Genomic DNA, 17,305 nt, shown 5'->3' on the forward strand with positions numbered 1-17,305 from the left:
TTGTGTGTGACTATTTATTGGTAAGGTTGCGCAAGGTCGAGCCCTTGACTCACCTGAATACTTAACATGTCATGATAAAAAGGGCGCTTGCCCTCAGTATAAGTACACATTTATTAAGCGAGTAGAAGAATTACATACATTATCACACTCTAAACCCCAAAGATGGGGTTATATATCAGTGGAAGCACGAGAGTTTCCACCTTTTATATCTCTAAATGCATAAATTTTATTAAAAAGGAATTAAAAACAGTGAAATACCTTTAGAATTGCCCTCTCCTGTGTTTTGTACAATTTCTTCGGCCGATTAAAATTAAAGTCACAGCAAATAAAATAACGAAATCTACAACAGCATCTCAGGAAATGAAATAACAACGAAAGCTTCAACAAGTAATCTAAACAGGTACATGTTTGTTTCTACGATCGCGAGCTCGATTTCGAAGTGCAAAAGTAAGTTGTGTGACAAGTAAAAAGTGTTTAAAAATAGACTTTGTAAATTTTCATTTCGTAAAAAGTGAACAGTCTTTCCGATTTATTTCAGTTGGATGATTAAAATTCAATTGAGAAGTTCAGTTCGTCACACGATTAAGTAGTACTGAAAGTTGGTTGCCACTGGTATTCAACATTGATACTGGTCTAATTATCACCGCTACGTTAAATACTGTGTCTACAAAGTAAAGTAAGCTACATAAATAACTATTAAAATAATTAACCGTAGGACTACATAATAAAGTGAGTCGGGAGATCAACCTCCATAACGGACGCGTGAAACTCAAAATTACGGAAAACATAATACAACTTAGGAGAGAGCTACGAGCGGCCTTAAAGCGTCCATTATGGAAATCCTTCAACCGATCAAAATTAAGCTTTTCCGTTACATTCTTTACCCTTCACGTCAGCGTGGCCGTTCATTTTTAGCGACTTTTTGCAGTCGAGACCGTTCAAATTCCCTGCAATTTTGTCCTTCCCGGCCTCGTAGCCATAGTCATGGGCTGGGGTGTCCTGGGGGCCGGAAGGATAAAAGCAGAATTTTTTCGATGTTGTCCAGTCCTCGCGCAATGATAAGTTAAACATGGAGTAGTCCGGATTTCCTGTTACTTCCTTTTCGATCTGGAGGAACGGCGGGAGCGTCTCCTTCAAACTCGCCTCGTCCAAAGCCGAGTAGGTTTCAAGCAAGATCAAACCTCGGCACCTACGGGTTGTCAAGAAGTTATAACAATAAAATTATAGTTCAGAACTAATTACATGTTGTTTTAATTCATGTTAGAATAAAGTCAAATTATTACACAAGTAGTACTTTTTTGGTAAAACATGTATATTTTGTTCGTCTGCTCATAAACTTCGTTTAACGTAATCCTTAAGTGGTATGATTGAAGACACGTACGCACATACAGCCGAATTAATTCATTTACATGCCAGAAAAGTTTACAATTTCGATTTGACGCTGATAAATAATTTGCAGACAATTTCTAATGAAAAGTAAACGCTTCAAAAATGTGAGTTCATTCTTTAATGTTGGACAAAACGTTTATTAATATGATTTAAATAAGCATATGCTCATGTTTCAATTTTTTACTAGAGGCACTTGTTCCAAAATCTTGCTCACAGTCATTACCATTTTCGCATTTTTTATTTTAGCCATTAATAAAGATCAGTAATGGACTTTAACATCTCACTTTGTAGATGTTACTGCTAATGTGTAATCTGGGCAAGTTTCAAACTAGCTAGATAGTTTTTAAACTAATCGATACACTGGCTATTTTAATATATAACTCAATTTTAACTAAATTAATAAGCTAGTTTACAAATAACTGAATAATGCTGTATACTTTGTAAACTATACAATTCAGTCTACTTAATATGACAACCAAAATTTCTAATAGTAATAAACAATATACTAAATATCTTTTAATAATACGCTAATTTCCAGGCGTTTACATACCTAATTATAACACCAACGTGTTTAGTATGTGAAGTAATGCCTTAGGCATTTACAAGATATGCAGCTATTATCTTTTAAATAAATTATCGAAGATCCTCAGCTATTTTATAAACTAATGAGTAAACCAACTGCTAATTTCGTTAAAATTGCATTTTTATTAAATATCCAATCGTTTATAGCTAGTTTACAAACTATCTAGCTAAGTTATAAGTAGAGACCGGATTTTTAGGAAGTTAAAAACTTTATTTAGGTGTCAAAATCAAAAAGGGTTGTAAAAAATAGACATTAGGTATTAAAATCTGGTAATTTAGGATACATTTTCTTATTAATTACTACTGCATGAAAATTAAAAATAATTTTTCATGCAATAAACAAAACAAAATACGTTTTGAAAAAAACTTAAATTTCTTGAGTGCACAAAGAAAAAGCTACACTAATATTTTTTCATTCAATTAATATTTTATTTTCAGTAGATTTTTATATCCAATTTTTTTTGTATAGTTCGCACTAGTATCTAATTTTTCCACAAATCTTATTTACAAAAATTTTTATTTATTTTATTTACGAGCTCAATAACTTGAACAAGTGACAGGCCTATTGTTTCTAATTTGTTACGCTATTTACTAGAATTTGAGAAAGTAAATCATTTTTTAAACTGTCTTGACTAAAACAACGCTGTGCAAGGGCTCATGAATATTCAGAAGTAAAAGACAATACAACCTTAAAAAATAATTTAATATATCGGGTGATTCAAAAATGTGTGACAATCACATTTTTGAATCACCCGATACAACAGTAAGAAATTGAAAAGCTGAAATTACAAAAAAGCCAAACCACGAAAAACTGAAAAATTTAAAAAATCAATAAGAAATATGGAAAAATTATTCTGAAATACTGAGAACATTAAAAACTGTGTGATTGTAAATACAAAAAACTTTAGATGTAATTCTAAAACAACTATTAAACTGAAAATTCAGATGTAGTTTTTAGGCTAAACACTAATAAAAAAATTGAAAAAACATCCTATTTTGAATTAGGAAGCTTAAACACAATTTTGGGATGTTTAAAACACATTTAGGAATTTCGAAAAAATAAAAAAGGTGTCAAATATTTATATTTTTAACGAAGCAAATTTATTCTGAGTTTAAAGAAAAGCCCTTAAAAATTGCGGGTTAGGGAAAATTCCTAAGATCCGATCTCTATTTATAAGTCGTAACATCCATAAGTCGTATGATCCATTTTTATTAGCACTCTAATTACTAAATACCGTAATGACTACTTGGGAGTATTTTTTGAAAAAATTCTATTGTATTCTATGATAAATTCACTTCTTATTGGATTTTCTTGCCGTGGAAATTAACTAAAAAACAAAGTTTAAAAACCGACACAGCAAACACGTCGCGTTTCAATAAATTTACATTGGCGTATTTAGGTTTATTTCAACTTTTTACTACTTTTTGGCTAAGAATAAGTAGTAATAAAATACTTTTTTTAAATGGATAAATTATTTATTTAAACATGTATGGATGATTCTGAAAATAAGGAAAAGGTTGAAATAGGTCTATTTCTATTGACAGAGGGGCACTTTTTGGCACATTGTAATGAAGCATCCGGATTCCGGACGATTCTATGGTGACGTAGGAGTCATGCGCTCAAGTCAGTTCCACCACCACCGGCGCTCGGTTTGTTTACACCGTGTCGCCAATAAAAGGGCGAAACCGAGCGTTCTCCAGGAGTTGCTCACTGTGCATCAAACCGGTGAGTAACTCTGGGGGTCGAGCCGTGCATCAAACCGGCAAAACCTTCTCCGACGAGTGGTGCTTGCTGCGCATCAAACCAGCACACCATCTCCACCGACCCGACCGACCTAGAGCTCCGACGAGTGGTGCTTGCTGCGCATCAAACCAGCACACCATCTCCACCGCCCAGACCGACCTGGGGCTTGGTAGGGAAATTACGACCGAGGACAACCGTGTAAATAGTGTATATAGTTAGGGATAGTTATTATTATTACTTTTATTTATCTTGGGGATTTGTTATTTTTATTTGTACAGTTTGATAGAATAAATAATTGGTTTGAGTTAGAAACCCGTTTTCTCTCTCTCTTGAGGCTTTCCAAAAGGCCCAACCGCAACCCGATCTCCGACAAAGCCGCCCGGAAAAAGGACATTACAACATTTTACGGTAATACACAATTCTTACAATAAAATGAGTTTGCTCATATTTTATTAGAATTACGCAAACCCAGTTCTAACACAAGTTCCTTAAAAATTGAAGAATATTTCTGAAAATTATATATCTAGAAATTCAAAACCCTGAAAAGGTTATTAATTTGTAAAAATACCAGACATGCACTAGATATTAAATTTTCTCGTTTATTTAAAAAAAACACGTTTATTTAAGAACTTTTTATTTAAAAAAAAACTTATCTACTTTTTACATTTTTTTTACAATATCAAGTTCTCGCTCACATTATTTTAAGAAATTGTGCTGTTTTTTGCACCACTCAGTCCATAGATAATCAGAACAAAACATATAGCTGTGATAAAAAAATCTGTGATAATTTTAATTTATATTTTGTAAATAGTATTAAGGACATAGCCAATAGTATTACTTGCAATAATGTTATGCCGACAACTGATCTTCAACTTAACATACATGTAAATAGTAAGTTTTGTAATTTTAAACTTTTGGAAATGAAAGAGCTCAAAAGTATATTTTATCTTTCGAAAATAAAATTAATATATATGATTTTTTTAATCCCACATTATTAAAACATTTTTTTATGTCATTGGTCATGTCCTATTACATTTTGTTAATACATCACTTGATAAGGGTGAATTCCCTGATGCTTTAAAAACTAGTACGATAATTCCAATACCAAAAATTGCTAGTACTTCAAAAGCTGAAGAATTTAGACCTATTAATACATTACCCACATTTGAAAAATTGATTGAAAGAGCAGTATATGAACAGTTAGTAGAATATTTTGATAAAAATAAATTACTGTTTACAAATCAGTCAGGTTTTAGAAAAAATCACTCTTGTGAATCAGCCCTGCAGTTAACTGTTACCAAATTTAAAAGAGAAATTGACGGTGGTAGATATGTGGTAGCAGTTTTTTTAGATCTTAAAAGAGCATTCGAAACTATCGATAGAAATATTTTATTAACTAAATTGCGGTGCTATGGTATTGGGGGTAATGCATGGGTAATGTCATTAAATGGTTTGAAAGTTATCTAACAGACAGGAAACAAAAAGTTAAATATAATAACGTTTTGTCTGATGAAGTGTCTAATGAATTTGGTGTACCACAAGGTAGCGTTCTTGGCCCTCTTTTATTTTTAATTTATCTTAATGACATTGTAAACTATTGTGATTGTGATTTTGTTAATTTGTTTGCCGATGACACATTGGTAGCATGCTATGACACTGATCTTGATAAATGTATTCAAAAAATGAACAAGGCTCTCGAAATACTTGAAAAATATTTTAACACAAATAAACTTAAAGTAAACGTGTCCAAAACTAAAGCTATAATTTTTACAACTAAATATAAATACAACCAAATTGATTTTGCCAACATTAATTTAAGCATATATAACATAACTGTAGAGTTTGTTATTAAATGTAAGTATTTAGGATTTTACCTAGATAGCTTGCTCGATTTTGAGAGTCATCTCGATTATGTTTGTAAAAAAATTAGGACGAAATTGTTTTTTTTCTTAAGAATATCTACGCATGTGTCAATGCAAACAAGAATTTTGATTTACAATTGTATTGTCCAACCACATTTTGATTATTGTGCCACACTTATGTACCTGCTACGGCCTAGTCATGTTGTACAACTGCAAAAGCTTCAGAATAGAGGAATGCGTATAATTTTAAGATGTAACCGCTTAACACCTATAAAATGTATGTTATCGGCCCTAATGTGGTTTTCTGTGACGCAACGACTGTATTATTCTACCATGATTTTTGTATATAAAATAATTAAGCTTGGAGTACCAGAGTATTTCAGTGAATATCTAATTTGCAGAAATAGTGTACACAATTACCAGACTAGGGATTCTTCCAAAATTAATGTTCAAAGTGTAAATTACCGACAAACAATGTTATCTTTATTTTTTAAGGGTATTAATGAATATAATAAGTTACCAAACAATATTAGAAATGCAGGTACTCTATCTATATTTAAATCAAAAATCAAAGATTATGTAAAGATAAATGTGCAATAAGTGTGACTTTTATCCACTAATGTAATTTTTTATTTTTTTTTTAACTATTGTAACTAGGTTTCCTATTTAATTAATAAAATTCTTCTTCTTATTTGTAAAGCTACCCATCGTGGATGTTCAATAATGTGAATTAAAACGACTTAAAACTATTTCGAACATTAAACAAAAGATACGACGAAAACTAAAAAATCTGATCAATTGATGAGACAGGAAAACACGTAGTAATCGATAGTGCACATATAGATTGTCCGTATTTCACAAATGTAAAAGATATGGAACCGTATAATTACTGTTTTTTTTTTCAATCGAAATAACGATACTTTGCCGCCATTATGCAAATATGCCAATGTAAAGTTATATTTAAGAACGAATTTTAAGTACCGGGCAAAACAAGGTTCGATTTGAGTAACTTCTTTTATTTATTTTTTCAATCGGTAATTCTTCAAAGAGTTTTATTGCTTTAATTCTTTTTACAAAAAACGTTGGTTCTGTGGATAATGAGATCATCTTACCTGGGATGACTCGGTGGCTGATAGATATCAAGTTGGAAATATTGGTTGTTGTAAATAAAACACCTCCGTAGTTTGTAAATCGTAAAGTGTGAATTGTCCTTCTGGGTGAGGAGGTTGATGTAGTCACGGTGAGTTATCTGCGTTTTAACTTCAATCACTTGTCCTCCAGGCTGGTTCTGCCGCCTCACAGTATGAATATAACTGTAATGCCCTGTAATTCAAAAAACAATAATTTCCACAATTGGCACCACGGAGCGAGTGACTTGGTGATGAAGCACTTTTCCCACAACACTGACCACCGCCACCGTGTTAGTAAAATAAAAAACGCTTCCTAATCAATTTCCAATATATTTGCACCCAGAATTTTACAAACATAACTTCTACAATAATGAAATAATAATCGTGCTTACAACTGCCGGATCGTTCTGTTCTCACCTTTCTGTCCCCGCTTTCGCAACCTGACTTGGTTCGGCGAGTTCGACTGCAAGTAGTTATGAACCACTTCGAAGTCTTGGAACTTGGGGAACAGCGAGGCGTCCGGCAGGGGCCCTTTGACCAGGAACTTCAGCTTGCGGGCGTTCTTGAGCAGGCGGTCGCCGGTGTCGATGCCGATCTTGTGGCACACCGAGCCGATCATGCGCCGGATCTTGCCCTCGAAGTCGGTGGAGTTGTCGATGACGTCGAAGTAGGGGTGCCCGACCCAGGAGGCGGCGGCGTTCGAGTCCAGCTCGCGGGCCAGCTCGACGCCCTCGGAGCGACAACTGTGGTCCTAAATAAACACAAACTTAGGGTGACGTTAGCACTCCGGCGAATTTTACTTCAATCGAGTAAAACTCTTCGGCTCCTTTGGCCGCCGAAACCATGTGAATGATTTGGTTGTAGCGGTTATCGCGCAGTTCGACGTTGTTCCAGTGGTTGTCTTTCATTATGTGTTCCCACTTTTCTTTGGTTATAACTGGAACGGGTAATTAGTTTTGAGTGGCGCTTGAGGCGCGGCTTACATGCTGAAGCATCCATGGCACCTCTATCACAAATTATGAGACAGTTTCTGTTGCAGGACCTCCCCAGCTCGAAGAAGGTGTTCTCGATCTGGATCATGGTCTTCAGGAGGTTCTCTTGGAACTTAACGGCTGCAAGAAGGCCAAAATCAGTGATAATCAACGGCGATCAGTCGAGTCAAGCAGATGGCAGCACAAATACAGTCCTTGATTGATTAAGTGCCTATTCTAGCCCAAAATATCCAATCTAGCATTTCGACGAAACTATAGACATTATGTAAATTACCAGACATTGCGTGCGGCTTAACATGGTTCGTTTAATATTATAAAAAATTAATTCGCTTTATAAGAGACGTCACGTGATGATGCGAGTTAAAATACACGAAAGCTCCACAGGACGTTAGCGCTACATTGTAACGTTTTCGGAGCTTCTTCGGCTTGCTTGTCCTTACCCTCACTATGAGCAGGCACTTCGGCTTCGCCCTTTTGAATTTGCTGAATTTTGATGCGGAGACCACGGGCTTGAAAAAATATAATCATGGGTGTGTTAATTGATTAAAATTTTCCATCTTCTAATTAGATTACTTTGAAACCCAATACTAACAATTAGGCGATTGAACCGATGATAATAAAGAGCTCATTGTGCTTGATTATTGGCCGCGATATTGTTTGCAAGATCATATCGTCCGGCGGAAAATGACACTGAATGATCGCTGATGGGACGAGAAAACGGAAACAAATTGGCAACAGAATTTTGTATTGTTCGAATATTGGCCATACTGAGGAACAGTAGTGTAGTTACTGCAGTTTATTTAGAAAGTTACAATTGTTGCTACAGTTAAAATAAAATTCAGCATACTGCCAACAGACACTCGGTCACACTGTGGAATTTTTCAGTTTATTTGGAGACTAACAGAAAGCATATATAATCGTGATTAAAACTGAAAAGTGCAAAATACGTAAATAAGAATTGTGAAATATGTAACACAACAGCAAAAACGAATGAATGTTATGGTATTATTGTATTTTCTTGTTTCTATTTTAGAATTTTTTTCATTTTTATTTTCACCGTTTTTTTAGGAATTGCACCGGAACAACCTTCAAATTTTGATGTTATGAAAACGAGCACACATTATAAATTGATCATGATTTACAGTCGAAATTGTTATTTATTATAGTATATAACGTCAGGCTACGGATATCTAAAGGTTAGGACATGAAACGACGTAGAAATAAACCGTTCCCGTCCTCGATAGTTCCGTTAATATCGCCAGAGAGCGCAGTTGATCCATTACCGTCTAAGTTTTCAGAGCAATAAATTTATAAAAATTGTTGTAATTTAATAAAGGTTAGTACAAGGCAAATAAAAAAAATACAGGCTGATGGAGCATTAAATTTTCAATAATAGGGGATAAAAATAGTGCAAATATTATATCTTACACTATACTAAAAAAAATCAAAGTTTTACCAATTTGCACTCTGCCCCAAATTTTTCAAAACGCTGTGAATACAGTTACAGATGCAAGAAAAATGTTTAAAAGAAAGTTGTAGAGAATTAAATTTTCTACAAAAAAGTCCGCGAGACCATATCCCTATCTTCAACCATTTAGGCCCCAAAGTCCTTCAAAGACGCTCAAGCGACGAATTCTTCATTTTGCCAGTGGTCGAGTGTTGGAAAGTTAAGTTATACCTAAACCGTTAATGCTAGGAATATGGTGTGTGAGACTTTTTTTGTAGAAAATTTAATTCTCTACAACTTTATTCCTTACACTTTTTTTTGTATCTTCAACCATATTCGCAGAGTTTGTAAAAATATAACGTGGAAACGATAATTCTTTGTGCACCTTCGCATTTATTTAGGCACAATTTTGAGATAAATTTACTCAAATTTTAATGTACCTATTTAGCAAAAAAAACTTAAAACTAAAAATCACCCAATTAGGAGAGTATGACGTTTGTTGTTTATTTTTTGAGTGTTACAATAAAAAAGACAAAAAAATTCTTTTTGAAGACTTTATAAGTACGTTTAGAACTTACGCTAAACGAGCCAAAAAACACCAAATTTTGCAATCTTTAGGATGTCTTAGCACATTTTTCAGCCAAGAATTTTTTTTTTTATTAAAAGCACATTGAAAATTTTGCAAATTACGTATTATTTAAAAATAAAGAAACTAATTCCACTTACTGAGGAATTTATTAAAAAAATCAATATATTTGGTAGAAACTAACGATGCTTTTAGGTTTGTCAGTTATTTTACTGTTTTCACGATAAAAAAGCAATTTTTTGTCATTTTTTTTTGGACGTTTTGTGCACTTCGTGGGCGCTTAAAACATTTTTAAATAAAAATTGAGTTAAAAAACGCACTAATGTTTTTTGTGTTATTAGTAAAACTTTACGAAAATAATCCAAAAAATTGTCGAAATGAGTGAAAAATTGTTTTAATTTTGCGTTTTTCGATTTAATTGTGAATTTATTTCCTACTAAATAAATAAATTTAGCGTTTATAGAAATATAAGGTGGAACGCAAATTGATAATTCTAAGCGATAATTTTTGCTTATCGCATATTTATCAAAACGCTGGGAATACGGTTCAAGATACAAAAAAAATGTAAGGAACAAAGTTGTAGAGAATTAAATTTCCTACAAAAAAGTCTACGACACCATATTTCTATCTTGAATAGTTTAGGTATAAATTAACTTTGCAATACTTGACCACCGGCAAAATAAAGCAAATCCGTCGCTTGAGCATCTTTGGACGACTTTGGGGCCTAAATGGTTGAAGATAGAGATATGGTCTCGCCGACTTTTTTGTAGGAAATTTAATTCTCTACAACTTTTTTTCTGACATTTTTCTTGTATCTTTAACTGTACTCGCAGCGTCTTGAAATATACGCAACGAAGTGCAAATTTTAAATAATTTTTTTCTCATGTTCCTTATGAAAATTTTTCTCAGTCTGTTAAAAGTGCAAAACTCAAAATTTCTGCAATTTTTCTACGTAATTAATGAATTGGATGAATTAAAATTAATTTAAAGGCGCTGGAAGCGCCCTCATTTTTAGCCTGCCGTACTATTTCTTTGGGTTCACGTTTCGTCTCCTAAGTTATAGTCCTCCGTAGTCTAGACAAATGAGCTACATTTTACACCTACTACAAGACAAAGCGTAATCTGAGTTCACCACGAGACCAAACATGCCGACTCCTTATTACAGAAACAAACTTTGTTATCTTAAGTGCGTAGTCAAAACAATGCTATCAGCGACACACACACCGGAAAAACCACCAGTCTCGTCCAATTAATGCAAAATTTTCCTAAAATTGATTTCTCACATAATAACGCTATATTTTTCTAACATTTACGAGCGGAAAAGTCTGCACCGATCCTTTCCAATAATTTGATGGAAATAGTGAAAACATGCGGTAAATTCCTCGTCTTGAATCAGTGCCAAATGAATTCCAGAGGATTTTTTCTAGCGCTACGAAATCCACTAACACCATTCCCATTAAATTTCTCCTCAAACGCATTCAAACGACATCCAAATTCCGCAAAAACACGATTACTTAGTTTCGATCGAAGCGACAGTAATTGTGTCTAGCTATGAACTTTAAACGAATTCTCGGTTAGGTTATCTAAAAATAAGCCCCCGGTTTTGGTTTAACGCCAAGTTCTTTGCCTCTTTGAAAGACCGACCCCATCATCACATGTAAAATAATTTATTGTTAACCTCGCCTGCATAAGGTCACACAAATTAGTTTTTTAGGTGAACAATTAATTTTTTTAAATAATTGCACAGCTGGTCAATGTAAGACAACAGTCTTCACAAATCAAATCAATGAAACAGTTATTTATTGACTGCAATCAATGACATCTTTAAAAACTGAAATTTAATGCGCACTTTTGCGCCATCATATGACACCAGCAAATTAAATTAACATTTTCTGTCACACTTTTTTTGCGACCGCAATTGAAAATTGAATTTCGCAAATGTTAAAATTTTAAAAAATAATTCGCCGTAACGTCATTGCTTTATTTCGAGGCCAGGGATTCATTAGAGCATGTGATTGTTCAAAGGTGTTTACTAGAGTTAGATAAATGTGCGTCAGTTGTTGATAAAAAATTGTACATTTCTCCCTTCGTTTTCCGGTTAAAGTTGCATCATGACCCATTTTTCCCATCAGTTTGAAGCGTTGTGTAATGGAATTATCGATTTCCATTGTATGACCCCATCTATAAACGATGAAATTTGCACAATGGACACTATTTGACAAAGAGAAATAAACCGCGTCGTAATTTGGCTTGTTTTCGTGCACTACGTAATAATTTCATTATTAACACGAGGAAAATTCCTGTTATCAACCCGCTGGCGCGCTTGCAGCAATAATTTTCAACAAAGGTTTCGCCTCAGATCGTTGAGAAACCGTAGAAATACGCTATGAATTTAAAAACGGAGTAAATTCCATGGCCGCAATTACACTAAGTTAAGGTCAAGGCCTTCGATACTTTTATTATTACAATTAGTTTACGAAAAATCGCGGAAAATTACAAGTCGCTCGGCGTATTTTGCAATTTCCGGTTTGTACACTTTCAGCAAATAAATCAGAAAGAACGCAAGTGTTATTTTTGGCACGTGATTAGCTCGCTTCGCTAAAAAATGGCTAAATATTTATGAATCCAGTGAACGACCTTCCTTGACGACCATCACTTATGTAACTTATTCTTCCACAAGATACGGACGCGTCAAAACATTGACTGAAAGTCCAGAATCACTAAAGATGAGCTTCTGGGTTTAAATCGGTGCTTGGCAATGGATTTTTTCTTACAGAAATAGAATTCCGAAAATAATCACATTGTAAATATTGTTCTAACAGCGGATTTGCACGTCATTCATAATAAATACAACCCTCCTGAATAGAATTGGGAGACAAACAATTGCGCAAGGCGCGCGCTTTGTTAAAGGGTTAAATTTAAAACGAATTTTGTATTTTGTAACTGGGCCTCATCCAATCTAATCACAAACTGAAATAGACAACAGCTTGAGCTCATTTTGATAGGAAAAGGTCCAAAACGTAAATCGGGACTGACGACGTGTCTGGAACATTTAGAGCGGGCCGGAATTTTGAGGAACAAACACAGGAGGAAAGGAAATGGGGGTTTTACTCACCTTCCTCTTCACTTAAATCGCTGAACTTGATTCCCCCGCTGCAAACAGAAAATACAATTAAAATTCTGGGTTGAAACATACTATAAAAAATGTGAAACAATAATTGTCTACACCCTAGAATAGGGATTTATCTTTGTGAGGTTTGCAAGACGCTAAAAACTACCGTGTTCGCACTTATTAGGCATTTGATTATAATCATGTATTAGCTGTTTCAAAACTATAAAAACGCCAAGTCCCAATTTACCGAATATTTTTTTTAAATAAGATTGATAAAACAGTAAAATAGTTATTAATGATTAGATCTCTCACAGAAAGTATAAATTACATTAGATATTATTTTTTTAAAGCGCATAAATAATTTATAACAGGTAATTTGAGAGAAAATGCGACGATGGTGTTTTTATAATTTTGAAACAGCTAATAGCATCTGCTGTTTTCGTGTTTTTCAATTATTTTACCAGATCGTGAAAATCTAGAGCATGATTTATTGTCAATATTCATTGTGTGTTATCAATGATTTTATTCAGTACATAAATTCAGTATGACGCAGTGATTTTTACTTTATCGTTAAAAAAAGTCTAGGAGATGTTGTCATACTGAACGATTTTTACGCCGAATATCTAATATTTAAATCAACTTAAATAATTAACAATGCGTTTTTTTAAGTTGATCATACAATAATAGTTTGGTTTCTACCAGGTATAGTCGTTTTTTTTATAATCAACTGTTTAAGAGCCGTCAGGTTGGCATTATCATAAATAGTAATTTTTTTTTAATTAAGGTTGGTATAGTTTTTTACCTGGCAAATTTATTTTCCAAAATTTTCAAGTTGTCTCCAATTTAAAACACGTACAACAACACATTTACTTATTTTAGACCACGATTATACTAACGAATTACCGATTAACACTAACGTCAAATTTTCAAAAATGTCAAATCTGGTGTTCAAAATGTCAAGTACAGAATACAGCCAGTTTCAAAAGTAATTGGATATGAACTTTTAGGGTGATTAGTCTGGTCTTTTTCAGAGTTTTGACTCTGACAGTTGATTATATAAAAAATGAACTTATACTACGTTTCAAAATTTCACAGCAAGAGTTGATCTAAAGACTTTTTGAAGGCACTGTATAAAGAATCTCAAGGGACTGTAGAATTTCATACAGAAATGCGATTAGTTTTTTACAGAATTATCATTATTTAAAATACGAAAGTTCAAATTCAAATCGAGAGAGCAGTTTTACTATTCAACTGGTGGCCCGCGAAACAAATGATTTTTTAAAAATAAATATTCTTCGTATATATTTCAAACGATTTTCAAACTCGACAAGTTACGTTATGTCAGACAATTTCGAGGAATTTTGATTGGATTGGGCCAGAAACTAGCTTATTTTAATAGATTTCGTTAAAACAGGCCAAAAAATCTTTATAAAGAACAAGAAGAATATGTAACATAAAACATATAAAAGCATAGAAAGAATAAATAATAACAAAAAATCTCAAAATGAAACAGTAGAAGCTATTGAGTAACCAGCTTTTTATAAAGTGTTAGAACTTACAGAATAGTATATCTAATTTTAACAAAAAATTAATATGACAAGATATACATGGTGCTCAAAAACTGGCGCACCAACTCAGTGGTACGTTGTTGAGAAGCATGTGTAAATCACGGGAAAAATCTTGAAAAAATTCCTAAAGTCACATTTAAAAAAATCTGAAGCTGCAAATTTATTTTGTTAATTTCTTCAGTTTTCATTATTTTTTTGTTTAATTTTTGTTTCGCACTAAGTAATCGTAACTAAACGATGAATAATTATTTTTAAATTTACTAACACACTTTAGCAGTTTTTTAATTTAAAAAAATTAAAATTCATCAAAAAAATCACGGTTTGTAGACGTGCCAACACTGGGAATTATTTTCTAGGAAACGTTTCAAAAATAATTTATTTTTATTGTTGATCAAGTTCTATTGCGATCACGACTCTTAGACAACGTTGCCACATATTATTTTTTTTAATTCGTCATTTATTAATAACTTTAATACAATGATTTTTATTACTATTTATACCTTTATATGTAGGCAATTCACCACCACACTCCATTGAGTTGGTGCGCCGGTTTTTGAGCACCCGGTATAATTGTACATTAAATAATTACTTTTTACTGAAACCTCTTTTATACCGAGAGTATCAGAAATACGTGTGTTAATTCTAAAAGATAAAAGAGCACACAAACATAACATTTTTTCGATTTGTATTTTTTCAATAAAAGTGTTACAAATTTAATTAAAATTTGGAAAAGATAACATATCGAAACGTGTACTCAAAATAAAAGTGCCGAACTATTTTCGTTGTGATAAAAACGGACAATTTTAACAATTTAAAACAGCAATGAAAATTGTTGCTATGAATATAAAAATAACCGGAAAACAATGACATAATAAATTAGAATTTTGCAAAATGTTGTATGGAAAAGTTGCACCTAATACCTGATGAATTTTGTATCGCGTATTTCTGATACACCCTGTATTACAGCATTTATTGTGTTCGGCAAAAGTTTGGAACCAAGCTTTTTTGTCCAAGCTAATTAAAAACATCTGCAAAAATGATTACATTTTTAACCGACTTGATAATGCAACTATTTTTTTATAAAGTTACTGTTTCAGAAATTAATGCAACTCCTTAATTTTTTTTTTCCGCATCAGCAGTAATTTCCTTTTACTTACACTGAAGAAGTGTTAAAACTGCATTGTTAATTTTTGCAAACGTTGAAAATATGTAATCAATACATTGAGTTTCTCTTATTTGTGTTATTTTGAACAGTTTTTGCAACCTTTAAAAAACAAATTTTCTTGACTATTTACACAAAAATCACGTTTTTTTTTTAATTACAAACACCCAAAACTTTATTTTTTATATTTCATTATTCAATAAGCCATACGTTTTATTCAGTGGTCATTTGATTCATATCAAACATAATTAATCTCAAATACGTGGTTGAAAAATGCTGATACATTTTCACAGCGTTAAAAATAGCAATGCATTATTATACAGTCATTGCATGGAAATTCTTATGACTATTCTTATCTACACTGTTTGGTGTAGCTTTTAATAAACAATATTCCACCTGTGCTATAATAAAATTTTTCCGCACAAAACCTCCACATAAATTCAACACTTGATTTATGATTAACATTGTCTGATAACAAAACACACCACATCACGTGTTCGAGTATACATTTCCGCCAATTTACAACATTTAAAACAAATCACGTTTTATGTTTTAAATTGATGCCAATCACTATCCTTTGTGATAAGTGATGAGATAACACAAAATGGCTTTACATAATCCAACCTTCTACAATTTATCTACAATATTGGATGATACTGCAATGTTTTGGGTAAAAAACATAATATTTGTTTTGGAACAAAAGTGAGGTCACTGGCAAGACCATAACTATTTATTTCTAATACCTAATTAACTGTGATTAAATTCATTAACTTAAAAAATAATGAAACGATTAGAGATATTGTTGGCCACCCATTAGGCCATTAATTTTAGCTCAAGTGATAAATTTAAAAACCACGTGCTCCCTGATCAGGGCAGAGATCCAAAACACAGTTGGGTATTCAAGAATTACGACCAGACTTTCAGACTCCACTAGGCCCCTATTTCTTGTGCATTTTGCATTAATTTACAAATTCAAAATTGGTTGGTAACAGAGTTGCCAACAGAAACAGTTATTTCGGACCACTCCGTATAAAAACTATAAACGGTCTTTTTGTGGTAAAAGGCCGGGTGCCAAAACACAATTTTATTATTTTCTGGGCTAAATATGGGAATATGACTCAATAAAACATTGGAAAACGCTGATGACACCTACCTTAGTAGAACTGAGGCGGTCTCCGGTACCCTGAAGACCTGTGGGAGCAATAAATTGGGTTGCGTTTTGGTAATAAAAAGTGAAAATTGGCGTTACCTTCCATCCCATATTTTCGAAAAACGTGCTCAGCCTGGCTTGACCGGTCGTTTTTCCGCCACATGGTCCTGTACAAACCCAAAATAATCTCGTGGAGGATCACATGGTCGACTTACCTCCTGTTAGGACAACTCTGTAACAGGTTTTATCGTTGCCACTGGTCGTTTTATCCATATTTCCGGTGTTTTGACGAAACTTAGTTTTTCCAATTGAATTTTGCTAGTATTCGAGAAGGTGATTTTGTTGTGAAAGGTGAAGAATGAAAATCAAAATTTGTAAGCACTAAAAGAAATAAACCGGGTACATGATCAAATTTTACTGTATATTGATTTCATGATTTGTTATTTCGCGAAAGCGACAAAGGCTGACACGCGACACCGCACAGACGCGGGACTAAAGAAATGTGAGCGAATTTGAGTCTTAAATAAACATCGTCGCTGATAAAATTACATTTTGGGGAGGGAGTTTCGCCGCAGAGGGGT

General features: G+C 33.2%; 1 protein-coding gene across 2 annotated transcripts; it reads right to left on the reverse strand.

Annotated features, from left to right (window-relative positions):
- Ttd14 (TRPL translocation defect 14) lies at window positions 1–17,276 on the reverse strand. Of its 2 annotated transcripts, XM_015983196.2 has the most exons (10): window positions 16,940–17,276; window positions 16,824–16,891; window positions 16,728–16,765; window positions 12,848–12,885; window positions 8,140–8,208; window positions 7,691–7,819; window positions 7,508–7,644; window positions 7,125–7,458; window positions 6,690–6,900; window positions 1–1,189 (listed from the first exon to the last, which is right to left on the reverse strand). In XM_015983196.2, exons 1-10 carry the CDS (start codon window positions 16,995–16,997, stop codon window positions 859–861), a joined length of 1,413 nt encoding a protein of 470 aa, XP_015838682.1. In that variant the 5' UTR covers window positions 16,998–17,276; the 3' UTR covers window positions 1–858. The 2 variants fall into 2 exon arrangements, with proteins under 2 accessions (XP_015838682.1, XP_968626.1); XM_963533.4 differs by lacking the exon at window positions 8,140–8,208 and having other exon boundaries at window positions 16,940–17,274.
- Between the last annotated feature and the right edge of the window lie 29 nt (window positions 17,277–17,305).

Source organism: Tribolium castaneum, chromosome 2 (assembly GCF_031307605.1).
Source record: "Tribolium castaneum strain GA2 chromosome 2, icTriCast1.1, whole genome shotgun sequence".
Taxonomy (NCBI): domain Eukaryota; kingdom Metazoa; phylum Arthropoda; class Insecta; order Coleoptera; family Tenebrionidae; genus Tribolium; species Tribolium castaneum.

Excerpts from the sequence above, each read along its gene's own strand:
- Ttd14 (XM_015983196.2), bottom strand. The coding sequence starts at position 16,997 with ATGGATAAAACGACCAGTGGCAACGATAAAACCTGTTACAGAGTTGTC. Across the intron at positions 8,209-12,847 it reads CGATTTAAGTGAAGAGGAAG|CCCGTGGTCTCCGCATCAAA; the intron begins GTGAGTAAAACC and ends TATTTTTTCAAG. Across the intron at positions 7,459-7,507 it reads AAGAGTTTTACTCGATTGAA|GACCACAGTTGTCGCTCCGA; the intron begins GTAAAATTCGCC and ends GTGTTTATTTAG.